The sequence below is a fragment of the Arachis stenosperma genome, chromosome 10, assembly GCF_014773155.1.
Source record: "Arachis stenosperma cultivar V10309 chromosome 10, arast.V10309.gnm1.PFL2, whole genome shotgun sequence".
Lineage (NCBI taxonomy): Eukaryota > Viridiplantae > Streptophyta > Magnoliopsida > Fabales > Fabaceae > Arachis > Arachis stenosperma.
Genome location: NC_080386.1, coordinates 112,854,844 through 112,872,841, shown reverse-complemented (window position 1 = coordinate 112,872,841; position 17,998 = coordinate 112,854,844). Strand labels below are relative to the sequence as shown.

General features: G+C 35.4%; 2 protein-coding genes across 5 annotated transcripts; one reads left to right on the top strand and one right to left on the bottom strand.

Moving 5' to 3' along the window:
• Window positions 1-295: 295 nt before the first annotated feature.
• LOC130954304 (endoribonuclease Dicer homolog 3a) lies at window positions 296-11,600 on the top strand. Its single transcript, XM_057881039.1, has 25 exons — window positions 296-704; window positions 954-1,134; window positions 1,250-1,363; window positions 1,708-1,842; window positions 1,958-2,027; window positions 2,112-2,176; window positions 2,291-2,422; window positions 2,520-2,672; window positions 2,925-3,054; window positions 3,347-3,452; window positions 3,567-3,759; window positions 3,878-4,038; window positions 4,242-4,460; window positions 4,573-4,844; window positions 6,151-6,422; window positions 6,535-7,067; window positions 7,179-7,273; window positions 7,696-7,922; window positions 8,033-8,242; window positions 8,754-9,230; window positions 9,382-9,654; window positions 9,969-10,295; window positions 10,404-10,647; window positions 10,753-10,864; window positions 11,053-11,600. The coding sequence occupies exons 1-25, from the start codon at window positions 574-576 to the stop codon at window positions 11,258-11,260; spliced, it is 5,040 nt and encodes a 1,679-aa protein (XP_057737022.1). The 5' UTR covers window positions 296-573; the 3' UTR covers window positions 11,261-11,600.
• Window positions 11,601-11,625: 25 nt separating this feature from the next.
• On the bottom strand, window positions 11,626-16,978 carry LOC130954305 (uncharacterized). Of its 4 annotated transcripts, none has more exons than XM_057881040.1 (11): window positions 16,686-16,978; window positions 15,661-15,960; window positions 14,989-15,080; window positions 14,528-14,630; window positions 14,084-14,343; window positions 13,777-13,908; window positions 13,446-13,568; window positions 12,885-13,013; window positions 12,404-12,624; window positions 12,146-12,299; window positions 11,626-12,013 (listed from the first exon to the last, which is right to left on the bottom strand). In XM_057881040.1, the coding sequence occupies exons 2-11, from the start codon at window positions 15,839-15,841 to the stop codon at window positions 11,795-11,797; spliced, it is 1,614 nt and encodes a 537-aa protein (XP_057737023.1). In that variant the 5' UTR covers window positions 15,842-15,960; window positions 16,686-16,978; the 3' UTR covers window positions 11,626-11,794. The 4 variants fall into 4 exon arrangements, with proteins under 4 accessions (XP_057737023.1, XP_057737024.1, XP_057737025.1 ...); XM_057881041.1 differs by having other exon boundaries at window positions 15,661-15,952; XM_057881042.1 differs by having other exon boundaries at window positions 15,661-15,852.
• Between the last annotated feature and the right edge of the window lie 1,020 nt (window positions 16,979-17,998).

Below are 17,998 nucleotides of genomic sequence, written 5' to 3'. Positions count from 1 at the left end.
ATCAAATTATTTTAAAAAGTAAAATGAAAGATTTAGAGATCAAATTTTATTACCTTTTAAATATTTATTAATTATTTTTATTATTTTTTAAATCATTCAAAAATTATTTTATTGATAATATGTTTCAAAAACTTTGTTGGGGTGCTGAATCTTTGGCACCAAATTAGAAGTTAATTCTTTTAACGAAATAATTCACACTTCACGCACAAATAATCGTATATCACGTGTTTTAGATGACAAGGACAATAATTTGTTGTTCATGTTTTTTCTGCTTCAACAACAGAAACACTTGAAAACAACTTTGACCTCTTTCAGTTCTGTTTCACTCTCTCATTCTTCTCTTAATTTTTAATTATTTCTATAAAGAATTGATTGACACGTGGTCAAGTGAAGGCGTTCACTTCAGTTCAGTTTCTTCACACTCCTAAGCTCACTGCTCTTTTTTCAGTTTGGGGGTGATCGCGTCGACAATGTTGCTTCTTCCCATTACCCCATTATTGTTGTACTTATAAAGGTCCAATCTTTTCTTGTTTTCACTGCCAAATTTTCTTCCTTTTTCATTTTCTCTTCAACATGGATTCATCAAACCAGAACCAACCTTGTCCCAACCGAACCTTTAATCACTTATACACAAAACCTTGTGCTGAGGGATCAGAATCAGGTTCACTCCCTTCCGAGACACCCCAGACGATGGACCCTAGAGGGTACCTCCTTTTCTTCTCTCTTTCTTGGGCTTAATTTTTTTTCTTCTGTTTAATTAAATAGTTAATTTCATTCCTGTTTGTTTCGCCCTTCTTTTTTATTCTGGTGTTTCATGTGGGGGTAATGCCGCAGAATGATCATAATTCATTAAAGTTTGAGTCTTTGTTGTTTCTTGCAATTTCTTTATTTTGATGATGGTAATGTAACCTTGCCTATATGTGTATTATTGTGGTTTCTTGTTTTACGTACAGGTATCAATTAGAAGTATTTGAAATTGCAAAGAAGAGGAATACAATAGCAGTATTGGATACAGGTGCTGGTAAGACCTTAATAGCTGTATTGCTTATGAAGAACATTGGTCAAGCTATCAGGTCCAGTGGCTCCAAAAAGTTGATTATTTTCTTAGCTCCAACCGTCCATCTTGTCAACCAGGCTTGTTCCCCGAGATTTTTCTCCCCTTTTATGGTTTTTCTTTTTTTTTTTTTTCTCTCTTGGTTTGACTACAGTCGCAGGTTAAATTTATTTGCTGTTTTGTTTCCCCTTGCAGCAATATAAGAATATAAGAGATCTTACAGATTTTCAAGTTCAGGAGTATTATGGGGCAAAGGGCGTGGACGCATGGGATTTAAGTATCTGGGAGAAGGAAATTAGTGAAAATGAGGTATGCTTTTATGACATGCTCCTAATAATGCTACTTATGTTTGTCTTCCTTCAATCATGGTTGATTTCATTTTCATTAATTATTATGGTCTTTTTTGCTTTGGATGGCTTTGTTGGCAAAGATTAGTTATTTTTATATGAATTATCTGTATATGCTACTATGATTACTTAAAGAGTCTATGAATTTTTATATCAATGTGAATCTTTGAATGGCTTTTGGTGTGATCTCAAATTTCAGTGACATGTTTTACAAACAATTGGTTTGGTTAATTATGCTGATAAACTCATGAATATTCTTGGCCTAGCTCTATGGTTATTATAACCGTGATATTTGGTGTCTTATAGGTACTTATTATGACACCCCAGCTTCTTTTGGACGCTCTAAGAAAGGCTTTCTTGAAGATGGAATCAATATGCTTGATGATTATTGATGAGTGTCATCGAGCAACTGGTAACCATCCCTATGCAAAAGTAATGAAGGTGAGTTGTATTTCCTTCATCATACACTTTTTTCTCTTTTTGGCCATTTTTTGTTGCTCTTTATTAGGTAATCAGAATATATTTACATATGAATTTTATTGCCTGTGCTATGAAGGAATTCTATCACAAGGCTGATGAAAAGCCTAAAATTTTTGGAATGACAGCATCACCAGTAGGGAAAAAAGGTAACTTTTTTGTGTCCCTAACTATCCAGGTATACTGTTAGTAATTTCTTGATGTTGACTCATTATGTTTTACGTATTTGTTAGGTGTTTCCTCTTCTGTGGATTGTGAGGGTCAGATATCAGAACTGGAAAGTATCTTGGATTCTCGGGTATTAGTGATTTCTAGATTTTGACTCAATAATTTTTTTCCATGAGTGCACATGACTAAGTATCTTTTCAACAAAAAAGGAAGTTTAATAGATTTTCATTTTTTATTTTTTTAGAGATATACTGTAGAAGATAGGACCGAGATGGAGGTATATATACCTTCTGCAAAAGAAAGTTGTAGATATTATGACCAGGCACAATTCCCTGATTTGAATTTGAAGCCAAAGATTGAAGACTTGTGGTCCAAGGTATTTTTGGTTCATGTTACATGTATATGACTATGTTCCCCCTCAATTAATCTTCCTACATTAATGGATACTGACAGAAGTTATTCTCTTTGGACAGTCTGGTGCATTGTTATCAGAATTACAAAGCTCAACTGATGGTAACTCTAAGGATGTGGAGAATAAATTAAATACGCTGCATAAGCGGATGTCCAATGAACTTGCAAGAGTCTTGTATTGCCTTGAAGATCTTGGCCTCCTATGTGCTTATGAGGTGCTTATCAAACACTGAAATTGTGTAAACTGTAAAGAAAGATTATGCCATAAAGGAAAAGAAAAATGGAACAATGTTCTCTTTCTTTTTTCTAACATTTTGTAAATGTACTAAGAGTCCTGTAATTGATGGTCCTAATCTGTTTAATGACTGATTCTCCGTAGCATATGGGAAATGTACACATTTATGTACATTCATCAATAATTTTCATTGTTTCTTATATTTACTAATAAATCGTTAATATTTACGCAGGCTGTTAAAATATGGCATGAAAATTTCTCCAAAGTCGAAGGAGAGTGTGAAGTTTACCGAAAAGGTTTTAGTCAGTGCAAAGCATTCATTGACGTAGTCATGCAAATAGTTGAAGAATCCCTCCATCTTGGTATGCATTTTGATATAATTCATTTGTTTATGACAAACTCACTTTTATACTAATATAGTAATTGTATTGACATTGTTATACTAATAAGATTTTATATACTAATATACATTTTTCTGTTTTAGAATAAATAAATCCTCTAAAGAGCTCATTAGTTTCTTGTCCAGTCATTCTCTATGAAAAATGATATGTTACGTTTTGGACAGCATTCGAATAAATGATACCATGCAATATTTCTTTGTGCATTGCCATATGTATGGTCTCTGCATCTAATCTTTAACTATTGTTGCTTCAGATGATAACAAGATTCCAGAGCTTGATTTTGATTTTTCAAAGGCAGTAGACCTGGGATACTTATCTCCCAAATTGCTTGAACTTATTAAACTCTTCCAGTCATTTGGGTATGGAACAATGAATCCATTTTACTTGTCATATAATTAGTTTTCTTTTGCATTTAAGTTGTATCATGAATCTATCATAAAAGTGTTGATAATCTATCATGCTTATGTTTGCAGACATTCATGTGAGGTATTGTGCCTTGTTTTTGTCGAAAGAATCATCACAGCAAAGGTGATTGAAAGATTTATAAAGAAAGTTCCACAGATATCTCATTTTACAGTTTCCTATTTAACCGGAAACAATACGTCAGCTGGTTCACTGACTGCTAAGAAGCAGAAGGAAACATTGGATTCTTTTCGTTCTGGAAAGGTACTTGTTCACTGCGTCATATTAATCAAGTTGTAGCAAAGCCTCCTCTATTTTCAGTAAAATTCTCATAAATGTTGGTTTTGAAAGTTCATAATAGGTTATTAATCATTTTGTTTAGGTCAATATATTATTTACAACTGAGGTAATTGAGGAAGGAATTCATGTGCCAAAGTGCTCATGTGTGATACGTTTTGACCTACCGAACACATGTCGCAGTTATGTCCAGTCTCGGGGAAGATCTAGGCAGGATGACTCCCAATTTATTGTGATGTTGGAGAGGTGTGTATTCCAGTTTTTTCGGCTTTCCATGTGACCATACATAGAAGTTATTTGTTTCGGGAATTTCCTTTTTTCCCTTGAACATACTTTTAGTGCATCCTCCTTAGCAATTTCCGTTTAAATCGTTAATAATCCTTTTGTAATTTGAGGATCTCTAGTCTTCCATACCTTTTGTAACATCTTTCTCTCTTTTTGGTGTACAGGGGAAATGTGGATCAAAGAAATAAACTGTTTGACATCATCAGGAGTGAGCGATCCGTGACTGAAGCGGCTATATATAAAGAACATCATGCTTCTAATTTAAGGGTGATTACGGAAGTGAAATCAAATATATATTATGTTGAGTCTACTGGAGCATCAGTCAACTTGGACTCAAGTGTTAGTCTTTTAAATCGATATTGTGAAAAGCTCCCATGTGATGAGTATGGACCTATCCTATTCTGTGTTCTGTTTTTTTATTTCTCGAAGCATAGTATCAAAAAGAGAGAGAGAGAGAAAAAACTTATGAATACAATTTGAATTTTATTCTCTTAGGTACCCCCGTGCAAAGCCCAATTTTGAATTCCAGCCTTTTGAAGGGGCATACAGGTGTAAATTAACATTACCACCTAATGCAGCTTTCCAAACAATAGTCGGTCCCTTGGGTAAAGATGTCCGTTTGGCAAGGAATCTCGTCTGTTTAGAAGCTTGTAAGAAGCTGCATCAGATGCATGCCTTAAATGATCATCTTGTCCCTTTCACTGAAAAGCCTCCAAAAGCTGAACATAGCGTGCAAAACAAAGAATCTGGTACAGGATCAGGCGCAGGTATAAATTCTCTGCTAAATAATTTACTACCTTTTAGGGTAATTCTGCTGGAATATATTTCTAATTTCAATTTGAAATTACAGTTAACATATAAACTTATAAATATCCTTTGCAAGTATGTATTTGGTAAAAAAAAAAAGGAAAATATTATATCATTGTCGCCTGTATACATGTTTTGGATATCCTTTACAGGATTTAACGATGTAGTGATGCAAAGAGAGACCTTTATGAAGCATCTTCCAATGGTGGCATGGAAGTAGTAGATACTGCAATAAATATATTATTTATGAAATTGTCATGATATAGTTTTTTACTGGGAACAATGCAGTGACACCTCTGAACCACAATCCTTTTTGAAGTAATCACCATCAACTTTCAGATCTGATGGTCAAAGTGTTGTGTTTTGCAATCTATATGCAGACCCTACATTTACAATTTAGTATGTGTTTGGATTAACTGGGAATAAAAAGAAATTATTTAGTTTACAAAAAATCAGTTCTGTGCTTAGAAATGTGTGTTGAAAAGGGACTATAAGATTTTATATTTTATTTTGAATGTATAAAATAAGACTTTTGTCCGTGAATTACGAGAGTATGAGATGATGTACTGTATTATTTGTTGAAGTGGGAGAAAGCTCAAGTAATTTTATGGTTAACTTTTGAACCTATGAATTTACCAAGAAATAGCTCAAAATTGTAGCGTTTAGAAAGATGCTATTTTTACCCTGTAGAAATTCAACATCGCTTTTTTATACCAAAAAGTTTTCTGCAATTGAAAGCTGCATTTATGATGGAGAAAGTTATCCAAATTAATTAGGCGTTCCCTTATCGGACACCTAAAAGTTGTTCATCATGTGACATGTACTTATTTTTTGATGTATGTGATAATGTATCATTTCTCCGTACTTTACATTTTTGAAAAAGATATTTCAAATATTGTGGATAAATGAGATACTAACTGTATTCGACACATGATGAATGTTTCCTGTTTGATTTGGTAAACTAAAATGCAAACATGTCAAAGTTTTACAATGATGTGTTAGTTGTTGCATTTATTAAAGCATACATATATTTTTGCAAAAATACTACAAACACAAAAAATCAGTCATCATGTATTGTGTATATTTATGTCTTCTTGTTTCACACATTTTCATCTGAATTTCATATTCCAACATGTATTTTACGTGGGTGACTGATTTTTGGTATATATTTTTGTACTGGGACATGCAAATTTTTGTTTTACATCCAAACTATTTAACTGCTTAACCTGCCTTATTTTAATCCTGCTTTGCTTTTTGCATTTGCAGGAACCACAAGAAGAAAAGAATTACATGGCACAGCCAGCATTCGAGCTTTATGTGGTACAATTGAAGACAAACTAGTCGGAGCCAAATTTTATGCATATAGATTTGATTTCAAATGCAGCATTGTCAGTGAAATCTTCTCAGGATTTGTTCTCCTGATTGAGTCAAAGTTTGACGATGATGTTGGAAATATTGAATTAGATCTTTATTTGATCAAAAAAACCGTAAAGGCTTCCTTATCTTTCTGTGGACAAGTTTATTTGAATGCTGAACAGGTCTGGAAATAATGTCTTATCCATTGCAGATTGTAGAATAGATCACTGATAACAGTTTCTTCTGAAGGTTTAACATGATGCTTTCATTGCTTTGTTGTCTGTTATCTACCAGATGATGTATGCAAAATGCTTCCATGAGGTTTTTTTCAATGGTTTGTTTGGGAGATTGGTTCATAAGTCCAAATCAGTAAAAGGAGAGAGGGAATTCTTGCTTCAGAAAGACACAAAATCACTGTGGAGTCCACACTTCTATTTGCTTCTACCACTACAAAAAGGGGATGATGAATCTAAAGGATCTTTGGAAATAAATTGGTCTGGAATAAGTTCTTGTGCTTCTGCAGTTGAATTTTTAAGGAACAAGTTTTCAGTGGTTGCTGGAGATTATGATGGGGGCAGTAAAATTGCGTCACCTTGTGATGCTAATTCATCAAAGGTGGCCTGTGAAGGCACAGATAAAATTCACTTTGCCAATTGTGTAGTTGATGCTAACAGTATAAAGAATCGGGTAGTTTTGGCTATTCACACTGGAAGAATGTATTGTATTCTTGAAGCAGATAACAAGCTATGCGCTGAAAGTCCGTTTGATGGAAACGATGAGAAGTCTCCAGAGAACCACATGACCTTCGCAGAATACTTCAAGAAAAGGTGCCTGATTTGCTTTACCGTACACCCCATATTTTCTCTTTCCCTTGCTTTTATTGCGTTGCCATTCATAGATTATTCATGTAGTTACCTAAACATCTTGATCATGGTCAGCTATGGGATTGCTATGAAACATCCAGGACAACCTTTATTACGTTTGAAGCAAAGTCATAATGCACACAATGTTCTTTTGAATTTCTATGAGGAAGGTCAGTTAATTCTATTCGGGTTTATCTTGTGGCACTTTGCTTGTGAGAAATCTTCATTCAAAATTACATTATATACCAGCATTGCACATTTTTACCCTGACAATTCAAATGAGCTCTCATCCATGAAATTTTGAACTCCATATAAACCACAAGGGGGGAAAGCTTAGGTTCTTTTTAATCATATTAATGCTAAATTTCAAAACTTTTTGAGGTAAATTGCAAAATCATGAAATTTTTTATTAGAGTAAATTCAAATGTGGCACTTGTGGTTTTGTATACAACAGTAATAAACAGAAAAAGGTCCTAAACCACAAATCTTCATATATTTATAATGTTGTACCAAATTAAAAATGTGCTAGCAATGCAAGTGCGCTATGTTTAAATTTCTGAATTCTGATTATAATATATTCTGAGTTCCACAGATGAGAAGGATAAGTCATTGCAAATTGGCCCAGCAAACACCAAAATGCCTGCGCATGTTCACATTCCACCTGAGCTTTTATTTATTCTTGATGTTAAAAGACATGTTTTAAAGTCAATGTACTTGCTACCATCATTGATGCATCGTCTTGAATCTCTCACGTTGTCCAGTCAGCTTAGACGAGAGATAGATGGTCAGAGTAGCAATTTCAGCATATCTAGCTCTCTGGTTTGTCCAACATGATTGGATTATGAGGATAAGATACTGAGTTTACTTTCTTCTTTTTCATTATGATAATCATATGCCCTTTTCTTTTCTTTCCTTTTTTCCAATGATAGATTCTAGAAGCACTGACAACCTTAAGATGCTGTGAAAATTTTTCAATGGAACGTCTTGAGTTGCTGGGAGATTCTGTTCTTAAGTTTGTAGTGAGCTGTCATCTCTTTCTTAAATATCCTAAGGAACATGAAGGGAAATTATCTGATAGACGGAAGTGGGCTGTTTGTAATTCAACTCTGCATAAACTGGGAATAAATCGCAAATTACAGGTACTAAGATTTTTACTAAGATTTTTATTACTTTGAATCTTTGATAATGTCAATGGAGTAGTGTACTTGAAAGCTTAAGCTGTTTGGTACAAGTTAAGGATAATTTTGTACTTCACTTGATCATGATAAGCCTCAAAGAGACTTCAGGCGTGGACATTCTCTACCAGGGTCAGTATTTAACTCTCAGTTTCCTTTGTTTGAAAACCACACTTTCGAAAGGGGGAAGTAAGAAACGGTGGAATACTTTATACAAGTAATTAACTCTTCAGATCCTAATCCTATGACATAAAATTGAAAACAGGCACTGCGATCTTTTATTTTTTTGTTATTTTTTCTCTCATGATTAATTTATTATGTAGAAATTTCTTTTATTATACGGTCAGTTTAATAATTGTGTGTCTTACATTCTGGGGATTTTTTATCCCAAAGTAATCTTGTTATGAGGCTTTCAGTAAGTGGCCAAGCAATCAATTGAGTTAATTTCATATTATTGTGCTGTTTTCTTGAGTAGGGCTATATCCAAGATTCTGCATTTGAACCACGCCGTTGGGTTGCTCCAGGACAGCGTTCTATACATGTTGTTTCTTGTGAATGTGGGGTGGAAACCCCAGAAGTTCCTGTGGATGGAAAATTCCAGACTGAAGATCCAAAAGTTGTGGTCGGAAAGCTCTGTGACCAGGGTCACCGCTGGATGTGTTCAAAGACAATTTCTGATTGTGTTGAAGCTCTTATAGGAGCATACTATGTAGTTGGCGGATTGATTGCTGGACTACATGTCATGAAGTGGCTTGGCATTGATTCTGAGCTAGAACTGTCCTTGGTTGAGGAAGCCATTGCTGCTGCATCTCTCCATACATATGCACCAAAACAAGACGAGATTGCAACCCTTGAAATGAAAATTGGGTATAAATTTTCTGTTAAGGGACTCTTACTGGAGGCAATGACACATTTATCTGAGGCTGAACTTGGGATTGGTTGCTGCTATGAGGTAATGTGAAGTTTCGTGAATTCCATTCATAAATAACTCGCATAGATTAGTTATTTATTTACCGTCTAATATGCAAGGTCATTTATGGTGTTATACACATTAGATATTATCTATTCGTTTTCTCAATTCCCACTACTTGACTTTCTGGCAGAGGCTTGAATTTCTCGGCGATTCTGTATTGGATCTTCTTATTACATGGCATCTTTATCAGAGCCATAAAGATATTGATCCAGGAGAGCTTACTGACTTGCGTTCTGCTTCTGTCAATAATGACAATTTTGCTCAAGTTGCCGTTAGACGAAACCTTTACCCACACCTTCTGCTCAGCTCTGGAGATTTGGTGAGCCAGATATCAGAATATGTTAAGGTCATTTCTGAATCAGAGAGCAGTACCAGATCACTCCCAGGCGTTAAAGCCCCCAAGGTTGGTTCCTAGAGTGATCATTCTATGTTTCAAACTCAAGATATGGTTGCAAACTTGCAATTGATTTCACATGGGTTTTTTTTGTTTTAATGATTTGATATATTACTCTGACTAAGAATAGGTAAAATGTGTGTAGTATACGCAAAAATAATCAAATACTTAAAAGTAGACTTAAAATTTACTCAAATTCAAGTATCTTTTGGTGGATTTATACATGCACTTGAATCAAAGGCATTACAAACCAAATCAATTTTAATATTTTCCTGTTAGTTTTGTTAGAGATGATTTTAATGATCATTTTCTACACATGATAGGCACTTGGAGATCTAGTGGAAAGTATTGCTGGGGCTATACTAGTTGATACCAAGCTCAATCTTGATGAAGTGTGGAGAATTTTCAATCCTCTGTTGTCTCCCATTGTTACCCCTGATAAACTTGAATTGCCTCCGTTGCGTGAACTAACTGAATTATGTGACTCTCTTGGATATTTTATCAAAGAAAATTGTAAAAGGAAGGGAACTACTGTGCATGCTGAACTTAGTGTACAACTGGAAAACGCACTTTTAGTTCGGAAGGGAAACGGAATGAATAAAAAAATAGCAAAAGGAGAAGCTGCATTTCACTTGTTGAAAGATCTCAAGGTCTGTTCTTTTGTCTGAATATATTGAGATATGATATGTTCTTAATTTCTAATATATATTATACAGCCTCTTGTGGTCATCTTTCTTTCTTTATCTGTGATTGTACAGAAGAAGGGAATTTCTCATGGCAGTAGCATGCCAAAGAGAAAAAGAGAGAATCCTGACTATCTATGCGATTCGTCTAATCCAGAAACCGATATTGGTATTTGCACTGCTCTAACAGATGGACATTCGTCAAAGGCAGTATCGAATAAGAGGGCGAAAGTGGATCAAACTAACACAGCAGAAATTGCATCTGCTGTTTCTTTGCCCCACAAAGACTCATCTCCTGAGGACTCTGATTCCATTCCAGGTTTGTGTCATTGTTTTTCATTTTTCATTTTTCATTTTTGTGCTTTTATCAGAATATAGACTGATGCTTAGATTTCTCACTTCATTGCTGATTCATCTTCTACAGTTATTGCATCTATTAATATGAAGAAAGGAGGACCCCGAACCACACTATATGAACTGTGCAAGAGATTACAGTGGCCATTGCCAGAATTTGATTCAATAGAGTATAAAGATAGGTGAATCCACAAATTAATTTCTACTTCATCACACATTCCTCATACTTTTCTAATCATTTTTAGCATTCATATATGCATATTTTCTTGGTCCAAGTAATGACATGGACTGTGAAAAGAAAGGAAAAAAAATAAAAGAAAGTTCTGCTCCAGTATACGGCATTACTTCTTACCAGTGTCTTTTTGTACAGATCCCTGTTTGAATCCAGCGAAGGCCTGGAAGGAACAAAGGGATTCAACTGCTTTGTGTCAAAAATAACCTTGTGCATACCGAATGATGGTAATATAGAATGCAAGGGAGAAGCTAGAGCTGATAAGAAGAGTTCATATGACTCTGCTGCAGTTGAAATACTTCATGAGCTACAAAGACTGGGGAAGCTTAAGATTGGTGATGCTTAGTCTCTGCCTCTTGTATAAGATAATAGTAGTACCACAACTTTGTGGCCACAACACATAAGACACTATTATTTTGTGCCATTGATTTGACAAACTCTCTCAAATCAGTGATACAAGACCATGGTTTTTTTATGTATTGTGGGTGTAAAATTGTGGCACTAGTATTACCAATTTGGGGTGGAGAAGGACGAGTCCTCAGAAACAAAAAATGTCTCTTGAAGAAGTCCGCCCTTTGAGAGAACTGGGACATAATGAGTAAAAAATCAATAAATAAAAAGAGTAGAAAACTCAACACAGGAACACAGGAAGTGGGGGTATAATTTTTGTTGTATAACTTAAAAATTTGATGTGAATTCAATTTATCACTTGAGTACGAAACAGTTATTATTCCTACACCTGAACTTACACTTGTTCCCGTATACATCTTAACAACATTCAAATAATTTGGCAACACTTAAAATTCTTAAATGCCATCAAGACTAATTATATATGAAAAAAAAAAAAAACTTTGCATGCTACCTGAACTTGGCATATACCTTAAGCCCTAAGTAATAGCTCATACACATTGGAGTTATTGTCCCCAGTTACACGCTTCAACATTTCAAAACTAGTGCGACTTCCCAAAAATTCAATGCGTTTGAACAACACAAAACCACGCTCTGCAGTTTCTTTACTGCGGTACACTGATCTAAGCCTATCAGCATGTCTTGAATCGGTATGAATTGCAGCTTCTATTTCTTGGTTTGACATATTCTCCTAACATAAAAGTAGAATTTAGACAATCATTGTGGAGTAAGTGACTCAGTGCAAATATAAACATAGAAACCAAATTGAACCAGAAAGCTAAGAAAACATGCATGCAAAATTTCAAGAGAATAAATATTGCACCTGATAAAATGCATGGATATGATCCAACACCTGAAGACATGTAAAACCATTATGGCTGAAGTATGTTTGTGAAGAAGGACCCATCTCGGCAAATCGGTCGATTGGGAACAGTATGGTGAGAAAATGGTTTTTAAATATCAACTCTGATTTCTCGCTGGAAAAAGGCAGGGAAACTATTAAGATTACAAGAATCCAAATAATTTGTTACATGCACCACAATGAAAATATAAACCTTATGGCATAGAGGGAGCCAACAACCTTTCGGTCAGATGACGAGTGGAGTTTGAAAATGAAGCTTCTGAGTCCTTGCCATCCCCTTTTGCACCAAGAAATATTGAAGTATTATGATTTTCAGTATGATCTTCAACACTGAAAGAATCTGTATAGATGGAAGCAGCTGAAGTTGGCTCGGATATAGACCAGCAGATAGAGTCTAGAAGGTTGTTAGGAGTTATAGGACGAATTGGAGTCTGACAAGTCTGAAAAGAAAAGTCATCGATCCAATGTTTAGTCATATATAGAACACGAAGAATTCTTTTTCACAGCTATGTCACTTAGGAATCATTTATGCACATGCCTAAAACTCAAATTCTTCCAGTACTGGCTTACAAAATTAATCAGTTGATGCTCTTCAGAAAAAAAAAAAATTATAAAACATCAGCAAACTGGTATTCTTAGAGGCCTTAACAGGTAGGTTCAGGTCAACTGTCATATGAAAGACTTTGCAACAGAGACCGACCTGCATTTGCCTACCACGGCGACTTCTTACACCAATTTTTGCAGCATTCACTATTTGTTGCCTCTCGTGGTAACTATATTCACTTTCACTGCCCTGATGAACTTCATTGTCTTTTTGCTTCTTTATTTCCTGATATATCAATGAAAAGCATGTCATGATTCCATGATCAAAGAAGCGAGTGGGCGGGCAAGAGGGGGATGTGTTGTTTAACATCTAGGGCTTTAGAACTTCATAATATAATAAGTGAAGCCTTTAGCATCCAGTACTTCATAATATAATAAGTGAAGCCTTTAGCATCCAGTTATAAGGAAAAAGTGTCAATAATCTAATGAATTAAACCCCACAACAACTTATTTAAGTATTTCATCACCAAATATATCAAGGTTCATGTCTTTGTAGATACAACAAACAGAATGTTATCAATAATAGTACTACTTCTTCTGCCAATATGTTGATAATCAGTGTTTACTGTCTAATCACACACGACTAGAGATACATACAAGCACAATAGAAAATGGGATAGTGAATTCAAGGTTTTAAAGGAGTATAATGAGAAATTACCTCCCTTAAAATGCCATTATGAATGTCTTCAAGCATCAACCCAACTTGCTTTGCCAAATCAGCAGACATATGAACAAGCCTTTGTGCATATTTCTCCTTGGCTGTTTTGAGAATCCACAGTGGCTGAGACAAATCATATATCAAAGAACTTCATTGTGATATAAATAATACTTCTAATGTGCAATTTAACATTAATGTCTTCCAGAATACGTATTGGCACTTCTAAATAAGCAATGTAGTAGAGCAAGCCTTCAGACACAATTGCATGCCTCCAAAAAGAGTCATTCCCATTTTTCAGATTAATATTAAAACACAATTTACAAGCACATACTGTGATGAGGTTACTTGAATATCCAAGATATCTTTGTACAAATGTCCCTTCAGTCACTACATGACTAACATTGCAGCCAACAAACCATCGTTCCGCCAGACTAGCACCTTCTCTTGTGGCAGTATCAACAACCTATCAAATGTGCAAAGCATCTAAGTTTATTGGACATACACTAGCTTAATTGAAACACAGAACTCATGATGACCACCCTATGAATAACAGACTCCATATAATGTGGAAAACATCACATACAACTAGTATGAGCAGAAAATCTCTGGATTTTTACTTTTAGGATACATCATTTTACCTTGTTCCTCAATTCACATGAAATTCCAGGATCAATATAGATGGAGTAACCAGATAAAGTGAAATCCACACTTCTATTAGATTTTCTACCAGAAGATCTTTGAAATTCTTCAACATTATCAACGTTCTTGGTCTCACGTAGACTTGCTGGAAGACAAGAATTTTCAGCACCGGTATACCCAGGAAGCAGTTTAAAGTCATCCAAGCGTGTGTTATTGTCCACATTACTCTTCACGCTGTAATGGGACTCACTCAACCTCACTGCAGCAGATAAAATCTATTTCAGTTTATAACAATTACAGCTAAACAGCTCAATTTTGCTATCTAATATTTGATTACTTATCATCATCAAGACAAAAGCATTCATATTGTCTTGACCATTTGGTTGCTTTTATAGATTGACAATTATGGACTATTTGACTGAAAAAGAAATGAGCTCAAGTACCATTTTTCCTGACACTGTCCACGAACCAACCCAGTGTGACAACAAAGAGACCGTTTTTTGCTCCATGCTTCAGCGCATGCTCAAACTTGCGTCCTCCAAAGCTGTACTGATTGTTAAGGATTTAATGGCAGCACCAAACCAGTGTAAATACAAAATGAATGCCAGGGAAAAATTGATGCCATGAAAACAACACGATCAAGAGAAGCCAACTCTATGTATCATGTAATAAGGTCTTTCTGAATTCAGTAGAATCAAATTAGTAGAAGGCTTAATAAAATACAATATAATATTTTCTCCTGAAGCACATGAAAGCTAGAAGAAAAAAAATGGATTATACAGTTTTCTTTTTCAGTGTGTGACAATACACAAAAATGCCTAATCCTACTGGGTACACTGTGGATGCAAATTGGGGCTATCACCACGTAAGAAAATTAATATGTTTCAGAAAGAGGAAAGGATATCTGAACCACCAAATGGGTACACTGTGGATGCAAATTGGGGCTATACTGGCCACCTAATCTTTCTGTTGCCTCCATGACTTGATTCCTTGCTTCTGCCAAAACACAAAACAGCAGGGATTACTCCACAACTTGTGACACATTGAAAGAGAGAGAGAAGAGAGCCGGGGGGGGGAATCAGGATATTTATCTACTCTCAAATATCAAATGATATACAACTTAAATTAATCCTTCTGAACAAGTTATATATGAACATTTTTTTCCAACAGAAACGGCTTATATCAGCAGTCTTGATTTGCATATACGCTGTTGGAAGGTTTCCAGATTTACTTGACATCTATTTTACAATTTATATTACAAGAAGCACAATCATCAATCCCCTTTTCTCTCACCCCTTCCTCTCTTTCACAAAACAACAAAAGGGAAAGGGACAGAGAGCCTGTTCACTGTGTCAATGAACATATGATTTTTTCCTTTTGTCTCAAGGGAACAGTATCCAGACCTTATTACCAAAACTCAACGAATCAGGCCAGACTCTGAAGAGAATATGGATCTCTTAGTTTATTTTATTATTTTTTTTCATTAAATGCATGAAATTGAAAAAAAAAAAAAAACCCTTAACAAAATTGAAACCAAATTCAATAAACCAAAGATGAAATTGAGGCAAACTCTCACCTTTGGATAGCCCAGTAACGCATATAACAAGACCAGCAAAAGGAGCATTTGATCGAATATGTGGGGAGGACGAAACAGAAGACATTGGCTCCAATGGCTGCAAAGCTCTGAACGAAGATGAAAACAGCCTTGAGCATCCCTTGCCACTCACAACATCAACTCTACCATTACCACTACCCATAATAACAGCTACTGCTAAAATGATCAAGAAGATTTTCACTATGCAGAAATTTCAAAACCAAAGTATATTCCAATTACTGGGCAATTGAGAATCCGGAGAGGCATGTACCTACTACATAACTTGAAATTCAGAAAGGAAAAAAATCCCCATTAGCCAAAAAGAAAAGAAAAAAGATAATGAAAGAATTGAAAATTAGAGGTGGACTAATTTTAGTGCAAACCCATATCACGTTAAAGTGATCAAACAAGCCCAAAATTGAAAATTTTAACAAGTTAAAGAAAGTTCTGACTTCTGAACAACAAAGAGGGAAACAAAAGGAATCTGAGGTTACGGAGTTGGAGACAAAGAAGGAATTTTTAAGAAGGAAATGATGTGTTTGTTGTCTTGTTTTGCAGAGTGCAAGGACAAGAAGAAAAGGGGAATTTTTTTGAATGCGGTGCTCTCTCTCTCTGACGAAGTGAAAGTAATGTCTCGGTCAGAGTTTTATTTCTTTCTCCTTTTCTTTTTCTTCCTGCGAATGTACGCAAAAGAAAAAGTTTTCTTCCATTTTTAAAAATCTCTGCTTTTGTAAAATGCATTTGCATCATGTGAAGAGAGAGAGTGTGTGTGAGTGTGTGGGGCTTTGTTGTAGCAACACAAAAAGCGGGTCAAAGTGGTGCTCAACCAAATTGAAATGGAACAAGGTAACACAATCACAATTAACCCAAAGCAAGGTTTGCTATGAAGAAAAAGGTTTGGAAACTTGAAGCAGAACCCTTTTCTTAAAGTGAGCGCAAAGGTGCTATTGTCATTAGTGTAGTGCACTTTACTGCAGAATGAATATGATAATTGGAAGAGGAGTTACCTTCGTGTGGTGTTGCTCGGGATCATGGTCACCGGAGAGACTCTTATTTGATTTACTGTTTCAGAACAGAAAATTGAGAAGAAGGGTCAAGCTTAATCACAATGATTCTTGTGTCAGACATTTTATCGAACACCTTAGCTACTATGAATAAAAATTGTCTGGTACGCAGCAACTCAGTGTGCACTGTGCACAGAGCGAAGCCCGTATAGAATTTGAGTTGGCCAAATCTTAATTCTTATGCAGTGTGAAATTATTATAGGGGGGAATTTAACATTCTACCAAACTCACTGGCATGTTTAAATAATAGTTGGAGCGCCTCCTTGTTTATTTTGACTTTATTAGCGGCTATTAATTTTTTTATGCACTTAACTGTTTTCTAATTACTTTTCTTTATTTGTATAAATAAAGCCACCTAAGATTATTGTTCTTACAGAACCTTTTCCTTTTTCATAGACAATTTTATCTTTTGTACAAATAGAATTTGTGAACTATGCTTATTATTATCACTGCTGTTAGAATTTCTTTGCGGTAGTTTGAAGGCATTGATTACTGATCACTGAATTGACACAATTTGTAGAAAATGCCAACTTTTTCCCCCTCAAATAGGTTACATATAATTTACAATAAAATTTTCTTGCACATATTATTCATACTCTATATTGTCATGAATTATACTAGATAGATAACGAGGGATACAAATAATGTGAGACTACATTTTTATCCGCTAAAACAAAAAATATTTTATTCTATTTATTCACCACAATTTTAATCTCTCACCTTCCATCTTTTTTTTCTTTTTCTACAGTCGCTTCACTTCTCCTTTTCTGTTGTGCCGCATCAACGCACTTCACTGTCGTTGCCACCGTCTGAAGAAGCAATATGTCGTATTGCCGCTACACCTTCTTCTCTCATGCGTCGCACCGTCTCTGTGCTCCCTGCAACCGACGTTGCCACTGCACCTTCTTCTTCCTTGCATCACGTCTCCTTCTCTCGACGTCGTCGCTGCACCTTCTTCTCCCATGAGTCGCACCGTCCCTGTTTTCCTACAAGCAATGCTGCCACTGTGCGCCTTCTTCTTTCCTCCATGACGTCACACCATTGCCAAGCCAGAAACCTTGTTCCGTCGCTGCTCCAATGCTGCACATCTTCCCTTGCTTTCACGCCGCTGCGTTGTGTCTTCGCCACTTCCATCGCGTGTTGCTTTGCTTCGTTTACCCAATATGACCCAAATAAACATCCACATTTTAGGGAAAAGAATTATCTATATACATAGTAAAATGAACATGTTGCGAAGTATGTGCATGTAGAATCAA

What these genes read in the sequence shown, in the direction of transcription:
- LOC130954304 (XM_057881039.1), top strand. Translation starts at nt 574, where the DNA reads ATGGATTCATCAAACCAGAACCAACCTTGTCCCAACCGAACCTTTAAT. An exon ending in GAAAAGCTCCCATGTGATGA is followed by an intron (nt 4,461 to 4,572) that starts GTATGGACCTAT and finishes TTATTCTCTTAG; the next exon opens with GTACCCCCGTGCAAAGCCCA. An exon ending in TTTATTTGAATGCTGAACAG is followed by an intron (nt 6,423 to 6,534) that starts GTCTGGAAATAA and finishes GTTATCTACCAG; the next exon opens with ATGATGTATGCAAAATGCTT.
- LOC130954305 (XM_057881040.1), bottom strand. Translation starts at nt 15,841, where the DNA reads ATGGGTAGTGGTAATGGTAGAGTTGATGTTGTGAGTGGCAAGGGATGC. An exon ending in ACTCGTCATCTGACCGAAAG is followed by an intron (nt 12,300 to 12,403) that starts GTTGTTGGCTCC and finishes GCCTTTTTCCAG; the next exon opens with CGAGAAATCAGAGTTGATAT. An exon ending in ATATCCATGCATTTTATCAG is followed by an intron (nt 12,014 to 12,145) that starts GTGCAATATTTA and finishes CTTTTATGTTAG; the next exon opens with GAGAATATGTCAAACCAAGA.